Source organism: Fringilla coelebs, assembly GCF_963513975.1.
Source record: "Fringilla coelebs genome assembly, chromosome: 3".
Taxonomy (NCBI): domain Eukaryota; kingdom Metazoa; phylum Chordata; class Aves; order Passeriformes; family Fringillidae; genus Fringilla; species Fringilla coelebs.
Window position 1 is genome coordinate 96,701,381 of NC_140030.1, and position 25,272 is coordinate 96,726,652.

The 25,272-nt window shown below is 41.5% G+C and overlaps 1 protein-coding gene across 1 annotated transcript in view; it reads right to left on the reverse strand.

Annotated features, from left to right (window-relative positions):
- Positions 1-522: 522 nt before the first annotated feature.
- AIDA (axin interactor, dorsalization associated) overlaps positions 523-25,272 on the reverse strand; it is a 29,230-nt gene continuing 4,480 nt past the window's right edge. Inside the window, exons 3-10 of the mRNA XM_084202410.1 lie at positions 19,190-19,243; positions 17,174-17,228; positions 11,720-11,783; positions 11,181-11,287; positions 7,199-7,321; positions 4,896-5,018; positions 3,984-4,101; positions 523-3,104 (exon numbers count right to left, since the gene is read on the reverse strand). Of these exons, the coding sequence (XP_084058536.1) occupies positions 3,008-3,104; positions 3,984-4,101; positions 4,896-5,018; positions 7,199-7,321; positions 11,181-11,287; positions 11,720-11,783; positions 17,174-17,228; positions 19,190-19,243 (741 nt within the window). The 3' untranslated portion in view covers positions 523-3,007. The remainder of the gene's footprint in view (positions 3,105-3,983; positions 4,102-4,895; positions 5,019-7,198; positions 7,322-11,180; positions 11,288-11,719; positions 11,784-17,173; positions 17,229-19,189; positions 19,244-25,272) is intronic.

Consider the following 25,272-nt stretch of genomic DNA (forward strand, 5'->3'; position numbering starts at 1 on the left):
ACTCTGACACAATATGGACTTGCTTTGTGTAATGAGGGCCATGGAGGATACAGCTTCCAGAGTTGGAAACCTTGACGAGGTTGTGGAGTTGACCTGTGTAACTACAGTGCCTCTCCATTAGAGAAACTTAGAATTTCCCTAATTGCTTTCTGCTTTCAAGAGCACCTCACCGCATCAAGTGAAGTTTGAGAACTGAGTTTTCATCTTCCTCAGGGTTAAGAGCAATTCAGCTTCTTTAAAAAGAAGGCTGGGTATGGAGAACTATTTTTACTTCCATCAAAAAAGAAAGCAGCTTTCTGTAAAGCAGAGTTGGGAGTAAGTAAACCATGTAAACATCTACTGCAGCTACCACCACTGAACAACTTTCAAAACACACCCTGCACTGGCAGGTCAAGTGTTAGTGCAAGCATTTGGAATAGTAGGTTTTTGACTGTCTCAGTGAGTAAAGTTTCTCACAAGCCTGAGGGAGGAAAAAAGGAAAACAATGCAGAATAATAAAAAACCCTACTGGGAGGCCATTACAGCTTTACTGCCAGAGTACAAGCAGCCATTAAAGTTGCCATCTAGGTGTTACATTCTTACAGTACAAGTGTAAAACTTTTAGATTGCAGCTGGAACATCACTGAAGCATAAAACAATCCCCAAGCTTGTGGTGTGTGCAGCAGCAGTCCTGGCACTGAGACAGTTCACAGAAAAAAGGCAAGGGCTAGAAGCAACTTTAAAAACAGTATTTCACGCTCAACAGACATTAATTCACAAACAGTTAAATACAAAGCTCTACTTGTGTATTTAACAAAAATACTTCAAAGTTGACATTACATATAACTGGCATTAATACAGACGTCTACAAGGTGGGGAAGGGTCCAAGTAAGCAGCAGAAACGATGGGGTTGTATGTCAAGGGACAGTATTTCAGTTTGCAGGGTGGCTGTTGATACACACTTTGATGAACATCCATGATTAAAAGTCAAGTTCTCCAAGTCCAGGAACTTTCCTTCCCCATACAAACCTTTGTGATACTCAGTGTCTCCCCCCTTGCCCATCCCAGCTGACAGTAACAAAAGTTGGATGGAATCTCCCTCTCTATGCACAAGCATTCACCTTGGACACACACACACACACAACTGCAGTGCTGGATGGCAGCTGCACCGAACTCCAGGACCAACCTTTCCACCTTTCAGAGACACTCAGATCCTGCAATTCCTTGGTCAGAACAAGTCCTGAGCCAGCCAGGGACCACTGACAGGTAAATGGACAAAGCTCAGATTACTTGCAACCACAGACTAATGTTTTGCTTTGTCCTTTTGCAGAGTTCAGAGGATGATTTGTATTTGGTTTTCAGCAGTATAGGTATTCTCCTTTAGTCTGGTGTCCAGAATGCTGCATTCAGAGGAGTTTCCATAACTCACAGGGATATCTTGATGATCACCCATCAGCTTTAAAACCAGTGGGATTTTGTAAAGATCCATAAACAGGACAGTTTAACTGCCCTTTTTCCCCTCCAACCAGCAGTGGAATTTGGGAAAGTGTTGCTGACTTTTGTTGTAACACCTAAATAATGTCATTCCTAGTTATACCAGAGCAAAGAAAGGCAAGAAGATTGAACAACATTCAAAACCAGCTTTTTATCCTAATCAATATGGTAAAGCCAAAAATGCCAAACAGCTGAGTAGACACAGACAAACAGGACAAGGAAAAGTAACATCCCTTCCCTTACATGATGGAACATCTTGGGGTGAGGTGTCAGAAAAGAGGAATGGATGATTCACCTGCATCCAGGCTGTTTAAAATAATTGACACTATTTTGGGAGCTGGGCCTGTAGTTAGCATAGCAGAGTATTCAGGCACTAGTTAGATATGCAAGAAGTTTATCAAACCATAAAGTATCATATTAAATATCCACGCAAATATATGAAAGATTTGATTGGGTTCTACTTCTTTCCCTTTTTCGGGTCAAAAGGTGAATGCAAGTGTGTCATAATAAGCCAATGTCCTGCAGCTTATTATGCACCAAATAAAAAGTACAGAAAATAAATGATAATCCTACCTACTTACATAAAAAGGCAATTTTTTTAGTAAGTCTCCAGACTTGCACAAAATATGAAGAAAACTGCATACAATCAGTTTTCATAAGAACAGCAGTTTCATGTAGAAGGTGGGTCAGCCTGCTAGCCAGACCTACTTTATAGAAAGCTCTGGAAAAATGAAACTTCAGCACTGAGGGCCTGTCCTGCTGTCACTGAAATGGCAAAATGCCCACTGTAACCAGGAGAAAGCCCTGAAGAAGGCCTCTTTATCCCCCATCTGCCTTTGCAAACCACTCTGCGACAAGATACAAAAAAGAATAGCTCTATTAGGGAGTAACAGTGACTGAAAAGATTGTAACATGTATTCAAAACTCAGGCAAGGCTGTTCAATCGTAGTTCAGTGTTCTCATCTGCACTTGTCCTCCTCCTGACCTGACCACAGGGACTCGTGGCCACCCATCTGACCCCCATCCTCCACTCCCTCACTTCAAAGCACATGCAGTATCTCAAGCTCCTTCCCAGCCCACCTCATCCTTCTCCCAGTCTTCTGTCACCCTACTCACTCCAGAGGACTCTGAAATGCAGATGAGAGGAACTACAATAGCACAGCCGTGTAAACAGTTAGTAGGCCTGCCACATCTTTATTGCTGCAGGTTTGACAAAGGGGCACTCTCCATCCTCAGGGGGAGCTTGAGGCAAAATGAGAATGGTTAAAGATAAAAAGTGATGAACAGCAAACTTAGGAAAAGCAGTCAACCTCTACCAGGGCTCTTGGAAAAACCTGTAGCTGGAAGTTACTGAAAAAATCTTGCACTCTCATGGCGGGCTTATCCCTGCCCCTGAAGTAGCGCTGTGCAGTGGGTGATGGTCTCATGTGACCTACTGGCATGAACAGAGTCATCTTCCCGCCCCTTGGAGCCTAAAGCTACTACACAGCTACCAGGACTTGTGGTTCAGTTCACAGAGGTCTCAAAACTGGGGTCATTCCTTGTGCAATGTTTGATGGAGGTGAAGGTAAAGTGGTTTCTTGGTCAACAGTTGCAATTTCTTCCTTTTAAAGTCAGTGGGTTTTTTGTACCTGTAACCACAAGAAAGTGCATTAATCCAAGCGCTAATGGCTGTGCAGGAAGATGAAAGCAAACTAGAAAGCTCATCGTGTACATATCTTGTTACCCTCACCTTTTAAATACATCTGACAAGGCTTGCTGTAAGCAACAGTAATGAGTAGGTTTACAGGAAGAAACAGTATTTTCTCTGGATGATTATTTTTGTAGAAGAAAGATTTCAATACCTATGTGAATGTAATATTTTTATAAGAAGATTCCCAACATAATACTCTGGATTGTAGGAGAGACCCAGTATCAGTAACTCAGTACTTCAGAAGTACTCCAACTAGCACAGACTAAGTACTCTTCCAAGAATTGCAAGATTCACCTTCTTGAATACAAAAACCAAACCCCAATCCTCAAGCCCCTCCCTCACACCTTCAGCCGCTCAGCAAAGAGAGGATGCACACCATAACCACTCAATACTGCTTTGAGATGTTCACAAAGTTAATTGCAAATTGGTATCTCATTCCTCAAATCAGATTTCCTTTGCAGAAGTTCTGTACCAAAAGACTGAGTTGATTATTTTTTTTAAATATAGCTGATCTGACAGTCAGGCTAAGCTCCAAATTAAAATCTCCCCTACAGGCGTCAATAAATTCATACAAAATTTAATTACAAACACCAGTATTTTACTTGGAAATAGTGGTCTACTTTCTGAGAAGAGTCTCTAACCATATTACTTGCCTAAAAGCATTTTATCTTCCCCTCTTCACTGAAAATAAAATATTCCTTATGGAAGCAAATCTAATGAGTCCAATAAACCTTCCTTAATACAACAAGCCACACACTGTAACTGAAGGCTGGTTCATTTCCTCTGTCATTGTCATCCATAATTGTGAGTCACTTACAGTTCTATAACAATTGCCCCAGGTTTAATTTCATCCATCTCCATGAAAGCAAAGCACTTGGTGCTAGTAAACCTTTTCTTAGGCTTGTAGTGTTTGAATTCAAAGAAAATAGCTGCACCTGGAGGGAAAATGAATAGAAAAGTTAGCAATTATGGCTAAGAGTTATCTGAAAAATTATCTGCCATTAAGTTGCTCTACTTAAATTGAAGGGAATTATCTCCCACACTTCTGTTATTTACTCAAAAGCTACACCGTCTTCTTAAAATGCTTATCACACTCCACAATTCAAATTCTTCACTCCATTGCTCACACCCAGGTACCAATGACAAAGCAGGTGATAAAGCAGCTCAATACCTGTGTAGCGGAGCAGACTGCTCTGTTTTTATCTCTTATCATTTCTCCCTTGCCTGCAAGCCATCCCAATGACCAATTTGAAGGGGACAGGATGCAAAGGTCTATTTTTATCTTTGTCTGGATCTTGAGCCCTGCAGCAGCAGCCCAGGAGCAGCCCAGTGTCTGTGCTCCTAAAGCTCCTGGGCCCTGTTTCGGGTCTCTGGTACTGTTGGAATGTTGAGGGACACAAGACAGATTATGGACTTTGGACCTGGTTAACATAAGAGATTTGATAACAGGATGCCTTGGCAAAAGCAAATGGAACTTTGAAAATTAGACCTAGACTGCAACAAAATTAAATCAAACAAGTTTTCTGGAAAAAGAAAATCCCATTAAACTCTGAAAGCAAGAGATGTTGTTATATGCATACGTTTGTGTATGTTTTTAACCTAATTGTAGTACACATTACTAGTCTCCCTGAAATAATATTTAAGCGTTTGTATCCCACAACGAAATTGGATTCTGATCACCAAATCAGTCTTCCCCCTCTCTCTCCATTGCCCACATGGTACCATATACCTTTTGTTAGTCTTTCAATGTGTTTCTGAATCTCAATGTCCACATTAAAATGGACGTATGTGTCCTCCTTCCTCAAAGCCACAGGAGTATCCTGCACAGGAGTCAGATCTATCCCATTCAAATCTGCAGGAAAGAAACAGCATGAGAATGGCAGAAGCTTCTCAGACTTCAAGGTTCAGCTTTAAGAGATTTAAAAGTGTCTCCTAATCCTGCCACAAAAAATTAATCCACACCTGGATGTTTCTACAAAACCTAAAAAAGGGGCAATCATACCCCTTCACAATCAGTTAATTTTCTTTCTGAGTACAACATGAAAGCAGCTAAAGTTCTAGCAGTATTTCAGACAAAAAATTGTAGTTATCCCTCTTTTTATTTTTAAGAGTGCATTTCTTTCTCCTGTCAGCAAAAGATTCCATTCCCTGTGCACACAGGACTCCAGAAGAGCTCCAGCCCAAGTGGCATACACACCAACGACAGCCCTCCACATAGGGTCTGCAGGGCACAGCTCACAATATCCTGAGTGTGCCCTGCTTTGTCCCTAGACACAACAAGCATTATTCCTCTTGGGTTTTCCACAGTGGCATTGTAGGGCTGTGGGTTGGACTCCAGCTCTCAGCACCAGCCCCTGGTTTTGCTGCTCTGGCACAGCCAATATTTTTTCTCACTAAGCCTGTGCTGTTTCCAGGGGTATATTTGTCCTGTCTTTCCTCTCACTCCTGATCCCTTTCCCTCTGGCAGAGGAAGTTGCTAACAATGGGGCCAAGATTACAGGTATGGAGTGCACATGTTGTGCTTGGAACTCAGGCTGAGGCCCTGGAGCACCAGTGATTCCCTACATCCATGATACGGGCTGGGATTGCCAATGCTGCATCAGGAACAAACCTCTCTCCAAACCTGCAGAAGAGCAGCTTGGCTTAAAACCAAGGAAATCAGCTACTAAGTGTCTTCAGACTCCTAACGGGGAAAAAATGAGTCCTCAGAGTTTGCCTAACCAAAAATCTTGGGAAATAAAAGTATCAAAAGACACCATTAGCAGACTCATCCATATCCTGCCCACACTCTCACTTTTTGATCCTATTTTCTACCTCAATACTCAGCAGCCACCATTTATAGGTGAATGAGTTTGGAAACAGGGAGCATCATGTTAACAGAGACTTGCTGGAAAAGCAAGCCCAGCAGTAGAGAGTCTCCCTTAGTTCCAGAAGGGAAATGAGAGCTACAGCAGCAGTTTTAGCAATGTACAATGAGACAAATACTTCAAGGAACAAGAAATGTTTGCTTTACAAGCTCTGGTATGTATTCAAGGGATATTTGATGCTGTGAACCTTCCTCCTGCCAGAGGATGTCTGGTGGAAGAAGCACTGATCACACATCCAACAAGTGTTTCATCCTACATTTAGTATCCAATAGCACATCTCAAGAGGATACATACAAGGTCATTATCACAACTAAAAATAACAAGAGACTCAGCTACAGATTTTTACATGATAAACAAAAAAAAAAATCCTCTGCCTACATTTAAAGATTGTAAAAAGAACCTGAAGTAAAGCAGAACATAAGGCAAGGGCAAGCAGGTTTGACTACAGAGGCTTCCTGCTAAGTGCAAAATAGTGATACTCCCATTAGAAAGAGTGGGAATATCAAAAATCTTAGCCTCAAAAGATACGAATTATGCTACCATCTGAAACAGAGAAATCCTCATGTTGCCTATCCTGGACTAACAGAGAGAGAGGTTCTTCCAGATTTATGGAGCCTTTCAGCCCATCAGGTTTTGGCTGAAGCATTTCACAAGCCAGGCTAACACATTTTTTATTTTATTTCACTTGTAAGCTTTGTTTCCCAGCTTCATACCTATCCCTCTAAACCTCAAGCCCTGGTAAGATTACATTTGTATTACTACAAAATTAGTTTAATAAGAGGGCAAGAATGGAGTCAGTGGGCTGTGGTTCCCCACCTCCAGAAAGCCCAGAGACCAGTAAGTGTGGGGAGTACACACAGTCCAAGCAGATCTGTACTTAGGAGTCACCTGTAGAAGCCATGATGGAGAAGTAGGGCAAAGTCACTCAGCTCTCAGCATGGACAAGCCACCCCTGAGTGCACAGAGAGAACTGTATCCTGCAGATATTCACCTCTCAGTAGCTGTCAAATACAGAATTTTTCACCCTTGATTAAAGCAGAAGCCCTACATCTACAATAGAAGTGCCAACAAATGTTTTTCTCAGCTCTATTGAAAAATCAATGGAGCCTTCAGAAAATGCACTTTCTCCAAAGCAGCACTGAGGAGGCAGAACAGAAATCATTACCCTTTACACTGACGGTGATGTAAGGATCAATGCACTGCCCAGCATCTTTCAGACCAATTTTCTCTATGGTGATGGTGAGTAACGTCATCCCGGGTTCAGATGGCAATCTGGGCAATAAAGTACCTGGAAAGAGTAAAGCGTATTATTAACCCTTGCTGTCATCTCACAGCAGAGGTCTCACTTATCCCATCTTCTCTCATGGAAGATGCTGTTCTTAGGGCATTGAAACTCCAAAGATTCCTATCCCAGTAGTACACACCACTCTGGGAATGTCTGTGCACAGACACACAACATCCTTTGACAGATTTTAAAGCCCCCCAGAAAAGACCCAGGACTGCCTCAAGTCAAATCAACCGATAAAAAACTAACGCCATAAAAATAGAGGGGAGCATTGTTTAAAGTGTTATTTCACAGAATAACCATTCATGGAACTCACTTGATAGCATTTTTGAGGATTAAATTTGGGAGGCTGAATTCAATCTGCAGTTGCAGAAGGTTTAGACACTTGATCAGGAGTCCTACCCCACTGAACATGACTTGGCTTCACATTGAACATTTAGACTGGGGGATTAAGGAGGAAAATGGCATTGTTGCAAATCACACAGAACATAAGGGAACCAGAAAATTGATTCTTAAGTAAGTACTACTGGCCTCTACTTAAAAGAGGAGGGGGAAAATGTGAGTGTTTGCATCCCCCAAGTTCCCTTCTACCTAAAGGAAGGAGTCCCTAGCTCTGCATTAAGAATATCTAGCATCAAAACTCGGTGGTCAGTATAAACGAATCCTCACAGTGTTGACAAAGACATTGCCGCTGTCCAGACTGTTTAAACTCACTAAAAGTCATAATATATCTGTCATCAAACATGGAATAGGTTACTTCATGCTGAATTTAGCAAAAACAGGCACACTTCAAGCCCATCTCCTGTACTGGATAAACAAGCACCAGGATGGAAAATACTTAGACTTACAAGCAAGTATAAGCAAGTTTGAATTACAGTTTTGGTTTTCTAATGATAAAAAGAAGTTATCCTAAGGCTTGAGATCTAAACAATGTAATAAGTTTCTTTCACAAGTCCAATACGGGTGTTTTCTTGACAGAATTTTTTCCTCTCATCTGCTTGAGGAGCTGTGGAACGACAAAGATTTTGTCTTAAGAAAGACTGGCTTTGCAAGAGGGACCTTGCATTCTGCTCTGAGAACTACAGGCTGAACTTCAGCAAGATTTCATGAACATTCCTGCATCCAATCCCCCTCTCAGAATCATGTGCAAGAGTTGAATTTCCATCTCTGATGCTGTGTGTTTCTGTATTTCCTGTCCTGAGGAGACTCAGGGCCTCCAAAGCACCGTGTCCACACATCTCAACACAGCACAGCAGAACTCAGCCCAGTGTTCGGGGCAATGGGAAAGGCTTCTGAGTGCAATGGGAGTAATGTTAGAGAGCAAACTTAGTAGAGAGCCCTCATTTCTGCAAAGCAGCTCATGCTCTAGTTAATCTTTCTGTTTCCTTCCCAAAGAGATGTTCAAATATAGGTTTCTTATTTCAATCTAAGTGAAGGAAGAAGCAAGCCTGTCTTCTCTTTGGCTCAAACCTTTGCTCCGTCATTTGTCAGTTGTCTCCTAAAAGCAGCATGGCCCCTGAGAGCCAGAATGACTGCAGCCTTCAGCTTTCCTGTCCATCACTCCATCCACTTGACAGATTAATCACCTGAAAGATGCCTCAGCCTGGTATTTATCATAAAAATTCTGGCTTAAGAGAAATTAATCTGTTCTTGAAGAATGCTTTCCAGAATGTGTGACATTGCAGAGTTGCAATGGACAGAAGGGTCAAAGTCACTGCCAGGGTACAAGAGAACAGTAGGACAGACAGTATCCAAGGAACACTATTTCCTTCCTGCCCTTAGCAGGAGAAACAGCCAAGCCAACAGTGGACTAGAGCAGCTGACTGTAACCTGTCTCACATGAGCCACAGCCCCAGGCAGGGCTATGCTGGAGCCTCTGCAGCCAGAGCAGGGGTCAGTGCCCTCTCTGTGGTACAGCTTTCCTGGGCTGGGCACCATCACCCTGTCAACCACCACAGCCTGGGCCCCTGAGCAGGCTCACACTGAGGCCTTTCAGGATAAAGCTGCAGCCACACCAGACACAACCACAGGGCATCTGTGCCAGAGGGGGATGGGAGCATCTGCAAATGAAGTGTCCTCCTCCAAATGGGTTTCAGGGACAGTAAGCCAGGCCAGCAGCCCACTGCCACCAAGACATGGGCATTCAGGCTCTCCATTCTCAAATCCCAGTTCAGAGAAAGGGGAAAAAAGTGCTGCTGGGCTCACAAAGTGAAATGGTTTATAGAAGAGCACAGCACTGGAATAAAGTCATATATAACCAGGAGAAAGACAGGAAACCTTTGCTGTTAGAGGCAGCAAGCCATTGGTCAGTTCAGCTCCACACAGCACAGAAGTCTAACTACACAAATACTCTTTGTATAAGATTTCCCATAAAAGGTGTATTCCAGCAAATAAAATCCAGCTACACCTACCCTTGGCTACATCATAACCCAGGATCCCTTAATTAGTACAACAGGACCTCTAAAGAGCTGTTTGAATCAACAAACATGACCTTCCCTTTTCTCCTTACTGAAGGCAAATGAAGACCAACAGATAGGTGTCCAGTAGTGTGACTGTTACCAAAAATTGTGTTGCGAGGATTGGCAGTAAGAGCTGGATGAAGAAGACCACAGCTACATGAACATGAGCACAGAAATTACCGTATGTACTAAAAGGTTCTCATACCTTTGTTGGCTCCTGGGTTAGATGAATGGGGCAATGTGATAATGATGAAGTCATACATGAAGAAGGCAAGACCATGATCAGTTAGTACTGGATGAATTAAGGGCACATCAAAGCAAGGAGTGCAACACAACTCTGTCAGTTTCAGATAGGGAAATTCACTTTGCTCATAAAGCTCACCCCAGGGCTGCAAACTGCTTTTGTTTGAGTCTTCCTGCTGTACTTGGGACAGACAGAAGGCATCTCCATAAATTGATTTATAATGGTGAATAACAAGGATCAATACAGCAAATGTTAGCCATCAATATCAAATATATTATAGCCTTTTTGGGAGCTTGGCATGAATAGCTGTAGACTGTGCATGTCCACATCAGGTCAGCCTGGAGGAACCATACTCAGCACTGTGCTTGGGATTACATCTGAATATCATCTGTTTTCTCCACGTATAAGTAATCCAACACCCCAGCTCTTTTGACCATCATTCCAGTACTGGTTTCTGTACTTGTTATCTCATTCCTGAAATACAAAGTTTGCCAGCCAGCTCTGAAACTAGAAACTTGTTTCTTCTGCAAAGAAATTACACCAGGAACTAAAGAAACCAGGAACATTAAAGAACCTCTGATACAACATTTAAATTGTCAAAGCCTGAAGCTTCAGGAAGGCCTTCTCTAGGATCTGTTGGTTCTACAAAGTACTTTCACATGGGCAAGGACTTCAGCTATGAAAATCAATACCTCCTCTTTCTCCTCTCACAGCCTGGCTTTACTCTAAGCCACTGTCTCACCAAACAATGCAACACAAAAATAAGCAGCAACAACTTCTCACATCTCTAGAAAGATGTGCTGCTCCTTGCAGGAGAAACATTGCTACAACTTGCATTTGAACACATTTGAAATGCTTCACATAGTTAAAGTGCACCAGGATAAAAATATTGAGTCTGAGTCAGGATTAAAGGCTCATTATTTGAGGTAGATGGTACCCTCACAGGGTCTCCATACAACTGTTTCACAGTAAGATACTGTTTGCTGGAAAAAAAATTCACTGGCCACCCTTCTAGTTCTCCAGTATAGCATTAGGGTTTGTTTACATGAGCCTGTAGCTTCCCACCCAAACTTTTCAAATCACAGGTGGAAAAAGAAGCTTTTTAGAGTCAGAGCTCAGAGTGCTACAGAGGCTGGCATGGCAAGGCTAGTGCCCCTACCTGGAACTCTAGCAGGAAAAGAGTTTGGAGACCCTGCTCCAGCTCCTCCTTCCTCATCATCCTCCTCAAACTCCAAGTGTTCCTCTTCTCCAGGTGCTAAAATCTTCCTGTAAAACACAAGAAAGAAGAAATGAGACCAACACTCACTCATCACCTGGCTGTCAATTCACAAGCCAGCACTTGAGCATGGACAATGCTCTTTAATGTCATTTCATACTTCTTAATTTCTACCTCTGCCTACAGACTTTGACAGAGATTGCAGGAGTTCCGACCAATGGAAAGCACAGGACATGATACTGGAAATTTCAGAGAGATGTAGGGATGTACCAAGTACTGATTTTACCAAAAGTATGGTCTTGATTTTTGGTGGTACCTAGACAAACAGAGTTCAAAAGGTATTTTATTAACCAGTTTATACAAAGCAGTCTGGCAAGCAGATGGCTCTAGAAATGTGTTTTAGGTACACACCAGGCCCAGGCTATACTCCTTTTCAAGTACGTATCTGTACATGAAGTGATGTGCAAGAAGTTATCTCCTACCTGAGTGGGACAGGCTGAACATCAAAGGGGAACTCCTTATTGTAAGTGAGGATATTCTTTAAGACTGAAGAGAAGAGAAAAAATAAAAATCCATACTCATAAGCCAGCATTAACTCTACTACTTTGCACAGCTATGTCCATTCTGACAGCATCTTCACACAATAATAATATTAAAATTCTTAAAATACTCAGATCACACAAAAAACACCCCTCTTCTCTCGTATTTTAAACAGCAGCACAGCTATGATCAAACCTCTATCACTATAACATTCAGACAGGTGAACTGCAACTGCACTACAAGTTTACTACTACCACACCCACACAGACAGAGAAGATAAATGTGGCAATAACCAAAATCTTCATGAGAAAAAGCTACAGCCCCTGGGGTGAGGGTAGCAATCTTTGGTGGCTATTGAGAGCAGGGTGGTGGCATTACTGGCATTAGCTCCAAACACTGAGATCTCCAGACCTGACACAAGTGAATACACATTCAGGCAGCCACCATGGGAGAGCAAGTGTGCTGCTAGCACAAAGCCTTGGTGAGATCTACTTCTTCAGTCATCTGTTTTGGGGTTTTTGTTTGGTGGTGGTGATGCCTTTGTTTGTGTTTTCTTTCTATCTGCCCTCATATGTCTGGGCAGATTGGTAAAATTCAGGAGAGATAAAGTACAATATCTGGGCACCAAGTCCCAGAGACATCACCTATACTTCCAGAATTTCAGGCAGAATGGCTCTGCTGTTTACATTGGAAATTTACTCACATTTTAGCAATCCCAACTTTAGCTGCCATTTCCAAACAAAACTACCAGTGAAAGAGAAACTTCCAAAGACATGTGAAAGAAATAAGCATTTCATGATGGCTAAAGGGTCTAAAAATTTACAAGAGGACACCTGCAGGGAGAGGCACTCTCCTACCAGACAATGAATATCCCAGACTGGTAGGGGCAACAGAGAGAAAAACCCCTGACTCTCCTCAGAGAGCTTCACTTCACCATAAGCATTCTCAGAGCAGAGGAATTCTCCCCTGAAGACTTCTGAATGAAAACAAAACTCTTTTCAAACAACGTTCAGATTACACAAATACCAAGAGGTACTTAAATACCAGTTATGCTTAAGAAGCCATTGCCAGGCTCCTCTGAGCACACTAGCCAGTGCAGGACAGCTTCCCTGTCTGCCTTCACATTCCCATGCAGTCTGGGCTCCTGCATTAGCTTACCAGACACCATCTGAATGCTCTAAGAAGAAATGATTCCTCTGGGAAATATAAAGAAATCAAAAAGTCTTTCCAGTCTTCACTCATACTGATTTTTGTCCTACAACATGCGAGGTTAATCAGTGCCTAATCCCAGCCAATCACAATACATAAATACAGAGAAAGTTTTAAAGTGCTTTCAGTCAGAGCTCTGATGAGAGAACAAACTGATGCCATGCCTCTCTCTCCAAAGACTTCTGCTCTGCGGGACCAGTAATGCAGACCTCAACATGAATCTGAAGAATCACAGCCACTTCCCATCAAAAAAGCAGCTGATCAACAGCAGACAGTCATCTTCCAGTGCTGCTGAGGTTCAGGAAAAGAAGGGGATTTTTATTACTCTCAGAATTCCCCAGCTCTTAGAGAGATACATCACATCAGAAACAGAAAGTGAAACTACGCCAGGAGGAAAACCTCAGTGAAGTGAGATCTTTTACAGATCGTAGGCACATTAAACAGAAGAGACAGGTGGCACAGTAGTTCTGCTCCCACTTTCCAAAGGTCCTTAAGTGCTAGGCTCCCCTCTTCTAGTAATCAGGTCCCCTTATAAGTAAAAAACCCTTCCTCCTAATTCACTTCAGGCATCACTAGAGGGCCCAAAGAGCTCTACTGACATGAGCCCAGGCAAGAGGCAAAGAGCTCTACAGCACGTAAAATCCTGCCGATGCTGCCAGAGGCTGAGCACCCCTGTCCTGCCAGGAACAAATGTGCTGAATATTCAGCTCAGAAGCAGGACCTCCTGCCTTTTGCTGCACAAAGCTGTAGCTCAAGTTTTCAATTCTTCTCTCACCACCAATAGCAAAAAATTTTGCAAAGTTGTAACAGCAATATAAGTGCTCCTTTAAAGATCAACAGGATAAGCAACAGGTCCACCGCACTCACCCTGGTGATATACTTATTCAAAGCCACTGAGAAAAAGCTAAGCAATAAAACTTTGAGGAAAAGGAAAATCCTCTTTGCATCTGCCATAAGTATGAACTTCAGTTGATTGAAATAAAATTATCAGACTACAGGAAAAAAAAATAGGCAATATTAACGGGAATTTCCCTTGTAATGCTGCGTAAGACATCCAAGCTTTAAAAGGTTGGTTTGGGCTTTTTTTGGATCTCTGTTTCATTTTCAAAAACACAATTCACTTCTGGGAAAAAAAGCTCTTCCCCTCTGTAATGTTGCTGCTTGAGAACATGATTCCCAGAAAATTCTCCACAAGTGCAACTAATGGGTAGATCCCAGCATCACAGCCTCCATCTCTGCTGTATTTCCAACAGAAATATTTTTAAAATAGTGTTCTGCAGGCTCTTGTACAGAAGTTGCCTTTTCTTTTGCGACTTTGGACAGTGTCACTTTGATTTGCATAGAGTCACAAAATCTCCTGAGCTGGAACGGACCCTCAAGGATCATCACAGTCCAGCCCCTGGCCCTGCACAGAACCCAAGGATCACACCATGAACCTGAGAGCATTGTCCCAACACTTCTTGAACTCTGTCAGGTGGGTGCTGTGACCACTTCCCTGGGGATCCCCTTCCAGTGCCCAACCACTCTCTGGGTGTAGCACCTTTTCCTGATCTCCAACCTAAACCTCCCCTGACAACTTCAGGCCATTCCCTCAGGTCCTGTCACTGTCATCATAGAGCACAGATCAGTGCCTGCCCCTCGTCTGCCCCTCATGAGAAAGTTGTAACAGCAGAGAGGTCTCCCCTCAGTCTCCTCCAGCCTGAACAGATTAAGTAACTGCAGCCACTCCACATAAGGCTACCCCTCCAGGCCCTTCACCATCCTCATAGTCTGATTTTATCAGCAGTTAGCTGTTTCTTGAAAGATTTCAAAAGAAATTATCAACATAAGCCAGAAGATCAGGACACATTAACTTGGTAAAGACCACTGTCCATTTAGATTGCCTGTGACAGTGATTTTTTCTGATACCTATACTTATTTTTTTTTAAATAAACAACATAAAATAATTCAGACACCATGCTCCCCACTACAACCCAGTTTCTACTTATAATCATCACCCAGGCACAAGGGATGCCCCAGTCCATCCATTTATACTGTGCATTCTAAGACTGGTATAAGCTTCCACAAAGAAATGGATTTGAAATCCAGTGTGTTAACAATGACTTCACACAGCGCACACTCAAAAAAGCCATTTGTATGTATGGAACCTCCTGTAGCATTATTCCAGCACAAACTATTCAGTGACAAATCCTATAAACAAACAGAAGTAGCTAACTGCTTCACTTTCCAATCTGCATGAAATGCAAGCTCAAGTAGGAAAAGTTAGAACTCAACAGCACAAGATTAAGGGAAAAGAAAAAAGTAATTCTAGGGGTCCTGGTTGTTATAACAACACCAAAACCATTCTGACAGCTTCAGGCACAAAAGTAATTAAAACAAGCCAAATTGTGTGAATAGCTGTTTTGTATGAATAGCTGTTTTGTTCCACCCTAATGGAATGGATTGACCTAACAAAGGAATCACTTATTTACATTGCCAGCCCAGATTTTTTAGCTTTTTCTGGTGGGATGCAAAAGAAAATTGACAACATACGAATTAAAACACTTCACAGTGGATTTTATGAAATGGCTGGTATTGGCCTGATTAAGATTTACTCTTTTCAAGATATACTTAAAAACACGAAACAAAGGCACAATTCAGAAAGAAAGAGGCCAGACCTGTCCAAGTAAGACAGCAGCATTAGGAACATCAAGTTCAACTGTTGTTGTAGAAGCACCCGTTCTCCTCCAAGGAAAATAACTCAGTGTATTTGAAAACTGATGGCCACACACTCTGCCTCAGTTTTTAATAAAGTTGCTTGTTGTATGAGGTAGGGGCTGAATGCACTTCACACTGCTGAGCAGTTTTTTTGACAGCTAAAAATCAATTCTGTGATGGAGGGCAAAATAAACAACAGGACTGTTGCACCATAATTTAAATTTTGGACAAGATTCCCATCTCTCTTCCATCATTCAGTCACTCACAGGGCATTTGCACAATGGAGTCTGAAATCCACAGTCATTCAATGATTACAACATTTTAAATACTTTGTAAACAGAGAGGAGCAAAATCTACAAAAAAAATCCTAAGTCAGAATTCAGAGGCAAGACATACAACATGTAGTGTGAGGAAGACTGAATATTCCAACAAACAGTTAAATAATTTCCTGAGTTATGGTCTTCACCCATAAGACCCAGCAGTTTTGTAACACACCTTCATTTTGCACATTCAAGGAACAGTTTAAAAGCATTTGGACTCTATGTTTTGGTAGAGATACTAGGAAGCTTAGCTCAATACTCCTCTTCTTAACAAGCTCCCCTGTAGGATCCTGTGCAGAGAAGCTCAGCCCACTCATGAAGGGGAAACATTTGCCTACCCATCGTATTTATCCCTAACATGCTGCTCAATGAAACAACTGTGTCATAAGCAAAATAAAACCAACTTCAGTCAGCATGAAAGAAGTTCTTCCACATTTCCTGTTCCCTGAGAATTGCAGAAACATTAACATTCAGGATAATATTGCTTAGATGTGAAAGCTCTAATCATAAGGATGCTTTGAGAACAAAGCAGCCAGTGTTACAGGAAGGAAAATGAAGCAGATAAATAGATACTTCCTATATGAAAAAGTTATTTCTAGATTGACATACCAAGACCTGACCCAGGATCAGTTGGAAAAAAATAACATCACACAAAACCCTTCAAAGACTGACTCACATCCTCACTTTGACTCTCACCTTCACTGGTCTGGTAGCCTTACAGTAGGAGGTGATAGGTGATAGGTGATAGGAGGCTACCATGAGCACAAGTTAAAAATTTTTAGAAGAAAAAAAATAAATGTCATGCTGCAAGAAGGAAGACCACAAAGTGGTGAAATATAGTTCAAATAAGAAATGTGCAGGTAAATTATACAATGTACTACTGATAGCTTAAAATACTATTTTGTGCAAAAATTAGCAGTGCCCAAATTGCTCGTTTGAAAATGAAGATGAATATATTATCTGAAACATTTGGGTTACTGTACTTTAAAATTACTCACGTTACATTCCTTAATACACATCAAGTTTTCTCTGTGTGGTAACAGACATTTGGAATAAGCACCTAAACCCAGCATCACTGTTGAACTGCAGTGCGGTTAGTCATATCCCTGCTGCTGTCATGTTTTCCCCTGTCATGATAAATGGCACTCAAAATACAAAGACACCACTTACTTGGTTCCAACTTCTTCAGATCCTCAAGCTTAAACTCATCCTGCGACTGGGTGGACTAGGACAGTACAAAAAAGAAAGAGTCAGATCTTCAGATGCACCCTCCTCATCTCAGAATAAGATGCAAGGTGCTTCCTGTGTTCAAGCACACCAAGTTACTACAAAGCTACATGCCCCCAGAAAATCTCCACAACAAAAGGCAGGTTCACAGGTGAGGCAGAGACTACATTACTTCTCACTTATTAAGAACAAACTTATCCAATATTCTAAGCTCTAATGAAAGATAAGTATTTTTAAACCAACTTGTTATTAATTCTTCCTTACTGCACACAGGAACATTCACATTTCAAGACATGTGTCCAATATTGTGACACTAGCAGAAATTACAGTACACAGGATGAGCTTGAAAAACTCAACCAAGAACTCACTGAAAATAGAAGAGGAATTCCCATCTTTCTTTTCTCCAGCTCTGATGATGGTTTCCTCCTCTGTCTGTGGCACATACATGTACAGTTCTCAGTAGGCCTATCTGACTAACTCAACGGAGAAGTTCTTAATTTTTAATTCTGAGGTAGCTCACCCACAGTTTGGTAAGATTAGTTTTTTCTGAGACAAGTGGCAGAGCTGGCATAAAAAGTAGAAATAAGAGGATTGACACGGGATGTTCACTTCTGAGTGGATGGTCAGGTCTTACCTATTATGTCATTGCACTCTTGGCATCCCTTAAGATTGCCCATTGTTTTCAACATTTAAGGTCCAGTAAGATTTTTTTTCTTGATTTTGTCCAAGAGTGAATAGGTACTGTCTGCAAGACTGTGTAAAGATACTAAGGCAGCTATACCCTTAGTGTCAGGAGAGTGGGAAAAGGTGAGAACATTCACTAACTGCTTTAACCTCTGCTAAGAAACCATAACCTCCCCAAAGTGAAGCGGGCAAGAAGTTTTTGTACCCTCTCAAAAGGTTGCAAAATCCTTCACTTACTGCTGGGGAATCAACAGCAAGGAAGGCTGGTCTTGCATAACATCCATCTCTCTAGCTTGGCAGGTTATGACATGGCTGCAGCTTCTACTGCTGCTTCCAGATGAGATCTGACCCACAAAGCTATTCCATAGTGGAACATGCAGGCTCTCCTCAAAGTCACAGTGACTCCAAGCAAATGAAACATTCTTCAAACACCCCAAGGTCAGATCAAAATAGAATGGCAGGTAAACAAATAATTTGTTGAATTCTACACAGCCTCGAGACTAGTTAGCCCCCACCTCATGAGTCCAGCATGCTCTAACCAGCCTTTCAGACAATTGAAGGCAGCACCTTGTCCAGCAACATGAAGTACTTGCTAGTGGTCCTGGGAGTAACTTGATGCAAAATTTGCCTGTCAGCACTCTTTCTTGGCAAAGAGGTAATCCACTAACCCAGCCTTTGATTTATCCCTTCCCCATCCATGGCCTTTTGGAAATTTCTCTCACTTGTTTTTTGTTTTGGGGATAAGGATGTGCTGAGAAAAAACGATATCCAGTCCCATTACATCTACTTTCAGTCCAGAAAAAAAGCCCAAAGAGTAATTTACAAATTATTGTTTTCCCACATTTTCCTAGAACACTGTCAGTTTTCATGACTGCTAAAAAGTAACTTTCATTCTACACACACATTCTTCTTTGTGGTCTGTTATGATTGTGAAGCAGCTGAGTAAGTCTAAGGGTCATTCTGGTGATCTTTTTAACATTGCACACAGGTTAGGAAGAGAAACAAAACAGTTCAGAAGGATGAAACTGAGGCAGAGAACCAAAGACACAAAATGTGGAGTTAAATTCCTGTACAAGCACCAATAGATGCTCATATAAGCACTTACAGCCTTTCTTAAGGCAATCACCTGGGCCATCATGACGACAGCCTGGAAATTCCAAGTGTTCACTCCATTTACAGAAGTTTGGGTATTTCTGAAGACAGTAAACAAGTTTTAAAAAGCTCTACAGTTATTTGCTGCTAAAGTATGAAGTCAGATAGGAAAAAGAGCTATACCTGTAAAGCTGCACTCCTCAGTTCCAAGCATGTTGCAATTTTAGCTATGGTTTTCTGAAATGGGAAAAAAATAATTTAGTACTGAAACTAGTATTTGCCCACATTGACACTTTTAAAGAAAGTAAACAAAAACAGTTGTTTGGTTGGTTTTTTTGCCGAGGTTTCAGGTCTTTTGTTCAGTACCAGACCACTGAGCATCAGAAGCTTTTTTTATAGGCAAGCAGGATTTACTGAAAACACAATAGATGAAAGACATCTGCCACTTAACTCCCCTCCCACAGCCTAACAACACAGATGGGGGTCATTCACTCTGCAGAAACTGTAATAATGCCTACCACATCATAAACTGCTTATAAGCTCAACTGCTCTCAGGTGATAGGGGATGAAAAAAAAAAAATCCCAAGCCAAGCAGCCTTTACCTCCTGAGAACCTGAGTGGTTTGTGCTGATTTGCCCTTTTAGGAGTCAGGCCTACAGCTCCCAACCTCAGCAGACCAAGTCCACCCACATCAGACATTACAGCAGCCCAGTATCTCAGCGCTAAAAAAACACAGCCCACTCCTGTGGGTTTTGGTGGGAGAGGAAGTCTAAAGGTGGATTATTTTTCTAACTCTGTATTTTTGTGATTTTAAGAGATTTAAACTGTGAGTGAATCATGGAATATATGCCTGAATTCAAACTTGTCAGCAATCTAAAATATCTGTGAGCAGAACTGTGAAGTAATTTCTCATTTTCATTTAAAACTGCAGAAGAGAGGGAAGGGCTTCAGAATAGCTCATTGCAAGGAGTCTTGCTTTGAAGACAATTTTAAGCTTTTATGTCTCACAAAGTAAGATGCTCCAGTAAGTCACATTTGTTTCTGTTACTACCAGCTGAAATGAGGAGTTAAGACTTCCATTAGTGACATGAAGAGGACACAACTGCCCAGTGTATTTTTCCTGACCATCACAAGCTTTTTCATTGACTAAAACCTTTTTGTGAAGAAAAACTCAGACAATGTGCAGAACTAAGTGTTAGATAGAAACTCAAAATACTCCATGGAACATTTACAGGGCAAGAAAACCAGCAACAATGAAGCTACAAAGAAAAGAGGTTTATTTTCAAATTATATTTCCCCCCAGAAGAAAGACTAAAGTTGAAATACACACCTGTAATTCATTTTCTCCTTTTAAATCAGGCAGTATAAAATCAGCTTCTCCACAAGCTGGATGCTAAGGGAGGAAAAGAGCATTTCCAAGAGCACAATTCTAGCATCAAAGAACTTCAAGAGTAGGGGCACCTGGCAATCTATGCAGTGTCAGTCAAGTCCAAAAGGAGGCTTATATTTTTTGGACTCCAAGAGGCTGGTAACAGCAGATAAAAACTACACATGCTTTCAGAGGTGTCTCCCCAATCACCTGTTCTGGTTCTCCTCCAAAGTGGTGTCACAAATCCTTCTCAATCTGTTCCTAGGCCCCCAGTAATTTCAAGAAACTGACTGCAGTTTCAGTTCACCCTAGGCCACACTGAAAATTGAAAGAGTTCAGGAACTGAATCATAAGTAGGTCACACATCAATACCTCAAGGGCAGAGCCAACAGCTGGAGCGTTCAAAAGCCTCAGGTATCTGATTTTCATCTGCCACCACAGGCTCATCAAAGTTTTTGAAGCCATTTCTCCCCAGCTGGCATCTCCCCTTAACATTGTTAGAACATGGCACTGGGCCAGACTTTTCATCTCCATAATTTTTTATTACAGTCCATTGTATGGCAGACTTTCAAAACTTTAGTTCTTCTGAGCACCTTCCCAAAAAGCAGCGAGTGATGCCTATTAACACAGGACATATTGTTCAGTCAACAAACACCCTCCTCCCCAAAATAAATTCTGCTACGCAACAGAGACCCATGACTGGATCTGCAGCACAGCTTGAAAAAACACAGGTATTTGGAAACAGAAAAGAGCACACGGAGTCCTGAGATCACTTTGAGACTTTCAGACCAACACTGCATACGTGGGTGTTGTGGATTTGTTTACATGTACTGCCAGGCTGGGTGGGAGAACACCAAGTAGCACTGCTGAAGCAGATTCTCAGTCCCTAGAATAAGAACACACTACAGCCATCTAATCAGCTGCAGTATAACAAAAGGAACTCCTTTTTCTATTTGTGAACATCTGGAAAAATATATCTGCAAAGGTAGATTCTTAAAGAGGAAGGTGTGAAATAATGGGTAAAAGAAATGAGTCCACACATTCCCTAGGGGAGGGAGGGGAATCTCTGAGGTCTGACTACAGCTCCAGCATTTGCAAAAGTCCGGCTGTTCCAATGGTTTGAGTGTTGACTACTGAGAAAAGAGCATGTCCATTCTGTGTGAGATCAAAACTCCTCCACTTGCATAACAGAAAGAGAGCTATAAGTTTGCAGGGTACCAGCACACAGCACACAGTCTCCATGCCCCACCACAGAACCAGAACATGTAAACAGATTTTCACCTGGCTCTGCCCCTCCTGGTCTCTCATTAAGCCCACACCATAAATGAGGTCTCAGAAGCACTGCTCAGCCCCTATCTCCTGTGTCAATTAATCAGTAAATCCAACATTCCACTATTCCCCATCCTGCAGATTCATAACTGTGTGTGCTGAAAACTGCCTGAACTAGGAACCCCCTCACAGAACAAAGAGCAATACAAAATGTGTGTCCTCTGGCTCCTGGGAGCTGAAGGGCAATATTGGCTCTAGAAACAGATTAATTTAAGAGAGTTTGGGAGTCTTAAAATAGTAAAGAATAGTTTTTATATGGAATCTATTGAAATATGGCAAGGTCCCAGCAGGCATTATTCATAACTATTTCTTTAAGGGACCACACCCAACCCAAAAGTTAAAAATGCAGCTAAACACTGCTATCATTTTCAGCTGCAACTATCCCTGCTGCAAAGGCTCCTTTTTGCAGCCGGAAAAACATTCTGCATCTCATTAGAAAGACTGAAGTCATAATTAACTTAGCTAGTTTAAAATAGTTTAGATTCAGTTTTATGTAAACTCGTGATTAGAATGGGGAAAAGTCAGTTTAGTCAAGGTTTCTTCAGAGGAATTGCGTGAGTAAGGACTGTGCTAACTAATGCAGGGAAAGATGTTTGCACAAACACAGAGCCAGAGCAGAGCTTGGCTTTAACCAGAGTTTAGGCTGTTAGAAGACCAGTAGTTTAATGAATCATGCTAAGACTGTTCAACAGTGCTTGTATTTCAGCAAGTTAACATTGCTTCAAAAGAAGGATTTTCTAACACTGATGAAAACTCAGCCTAGCACAGAAATAGTTACACAAGAAGCAACAACTGTGGTTGGGAGAGGGCTTTAAAGGTCACATTTATTGCACAGAGAACTGGGTGAGAGTAACTGTAGCTGGAGGCAAGCTGACAGACATAGCCAAACCTATCTGGAACGATTCCTATCACAAAACACAGTGGTTGATCATGAATGAAGATGGGATTTTTAGAGAATGGAGGTAAAACAGTGAACAGCAGTATTCAAAATGTTAAGACTGAGGTAAATTCACCAGGAGCTGTATCTCTCGGTATTCCACACATGCTGCCTCTCAGTGATAAAACTGTTGCAAAGCCTCTTTATAGCTGTTGAAGGGAGACAAAACACAATGATCTGCTGTCTACAGGGTCTGCAGAGAAATGCTTCAATAAAATTCACAATCACTAATGAAGAGTCCAGCACTGTCAACTACCCAAGTCAAGAAAGAGAACAAAAAATACAGAATTATATCCAGCAATAGTTATAAGATGACAACCCATCACAATTTGAAAATGCAGGAGTGAACAACAAAATCTGTAGGCTGCACTTTCAAGGCAAGTAGCATATAGCGTTTCAAAACTGATTCTTTAGGAGTAAAAATAGGAGATACAACTACTTAAAAGCCTGAATTCTTACCATAAACAATACATGCATTAGAAGATAAATGATAACTGGCTCACAGGATGACCAGGAAAGAAACTGGTGGTAACTGTCAAGTGTTCTTAGATTAACAGATTGTATGATTACATTAGCAAGTAACACACCGTCAATTTTCGTGTGGCCATATCTGCATTGTAGCACCACCTGTGATGCATGAAATAAACCCAAATGTGGTAAAAGTTCATACAGACAGATAGGGATGAGGATCTGAACCTAGTCTTTCCCTGCAGCTGTAAAGAAAGTAGCATCCCCTTGCTACAGAGGAATCACTGCTGAAACCCATTTTCCCCACAGAGTAGGTCAAATAAGAAACAACAGCCTCACAACAATTCTCGGCAGTTTTTATGGTCCTTTGGAAAACAGCTGACTTGAAAATCTACAAAAAAAGTGCACTGAGGGTAGATCAAGCAAGTGGAAATAATCATAATCAGCTTCATGGCCTTTAAATCTACAAAATTCTGCACATAGCCTTGGCCAGTGACATCAGATAAGCAAACCCTGAAGGTTACAGACTCTTCCACAGTAAAAAACCAAAAAAACCAAAAAAAAACCCCAAAAAAGTGGCTCTTGTATAACATACAGAACCTCAGAAAGTCAATATATTAGGGAAAGAGATTTTTGGGAACCAGGAGGAAAGAGCATGCTGGTGGGTCCACTGGCAGGAGAACAGCTGAGCAAAAGTTACTGCTTTGTAGCTGATTTTTAGAAGGGCAGGGGGAAAGAAGATACATTTCTATTTAATCAAACTGCTTACAAACCCAGTGTGCACCAAGTCCTCCAGCCACATGCCATGTGAATGATATTAGTGATGACAGTAATTGGTCATACTGGCTAGATGATATACTGGATGAGCTCCTGCAGAAATAGGGAAGACAAGCACAGCAAGGAGCTTTACATCAGAGATTTTGCTGTGCAGAGTTTTAAGTGCTTTTTTTAAGGAACAGCAAAACTTCACTCACTTTTTTTTTTTTTTTGTGACTAGCATTCCTCATGGTAGAGCAGATAAAGTGTTCTTAAAACAAAATGTTGGGGAATTGGTTTGTGCATGTGGCTAATGAAACAGGCACTGCTATTTGATAAACAGACTCAAAGATTCAGTGCATCAGCCATGTAATGATTGGCAAAAACCAGCAAGTGATAAAAATGCCATCTTCTTTTATAAATTATTTAGCTTTAGAAACGGGTATCACTCTGCTAGGATGTAAAACCACCACCCATTACTTTTTTCTTTTCAGAAGACCGTTGCCTTAAGATATGACAGCACTTGTGCATGAAACATCTGAGGTCAGTTATCTCCATTTCCTGAGCCCCCCAGGCCTTCCCTCATGGCTGACCTCATTCCCTTCCACAGTCTGGTTCAAGGTCCTTTTCATAAGACTCAGGGAACATCTGGAGGCAAAGCCCTGTGTGGTTCTGGTTCCCATACTCACAGGAGATGATGTCTCCAGAAGTGAAATTAACAGCTTCACCTTCATGAAGCAACTACATTTTCAAAAGTCTCCACAGAGGGGAAACACACAGTAAAGATTACTCTAGCAGAGAACGATGGCAAAAGCTACCAGCAAGAGAGGGAGAGCAGAAGCATTCAAGGAATAAACAGCTGTCCAACATTAACAAGGCTCTCATGGCTTACAAATCACGAAAAGTGGACCAAATTCTTCTCTAAAATTATGGTTTAAGGCAATCATGAGCTTTATGATCTTTGCAGAAGGTGAGCAGAACATGGAAGACCAGGTCTTTGCTTTTCATATTGGTACACACAGAGGAAACAGCTACAAACCTCTCTCAGAGTCTATGTAAAGGTGCATTTCTTTGAGCTTCTTTACACACATCAAGCTCATCTCGAATTTCTGTAGCCAGCACTTGTTTTCAGGACTTACATTCCTAAGCACAGCTTCCATTGCTCTTGCACCCTATTACCATTGGTGAGACTCTGAGCTAGCAAATCTCAATTTTCAGGTAACAGCATTGCTCAAACAAGTGATTTTTTTAACATGAAAATCTGGAAATACATGTCTCTAGTTTTTTGTTCCTAAGAAAAACAAGCCTTTATAGAAGGCAAGGAAATTTAGTAGGGCCTCATATCTCAAAAGATTTTATTTTGCACTAAATGCTTGGGTGCAAGAGTCCACTTAAATCCCATCACAG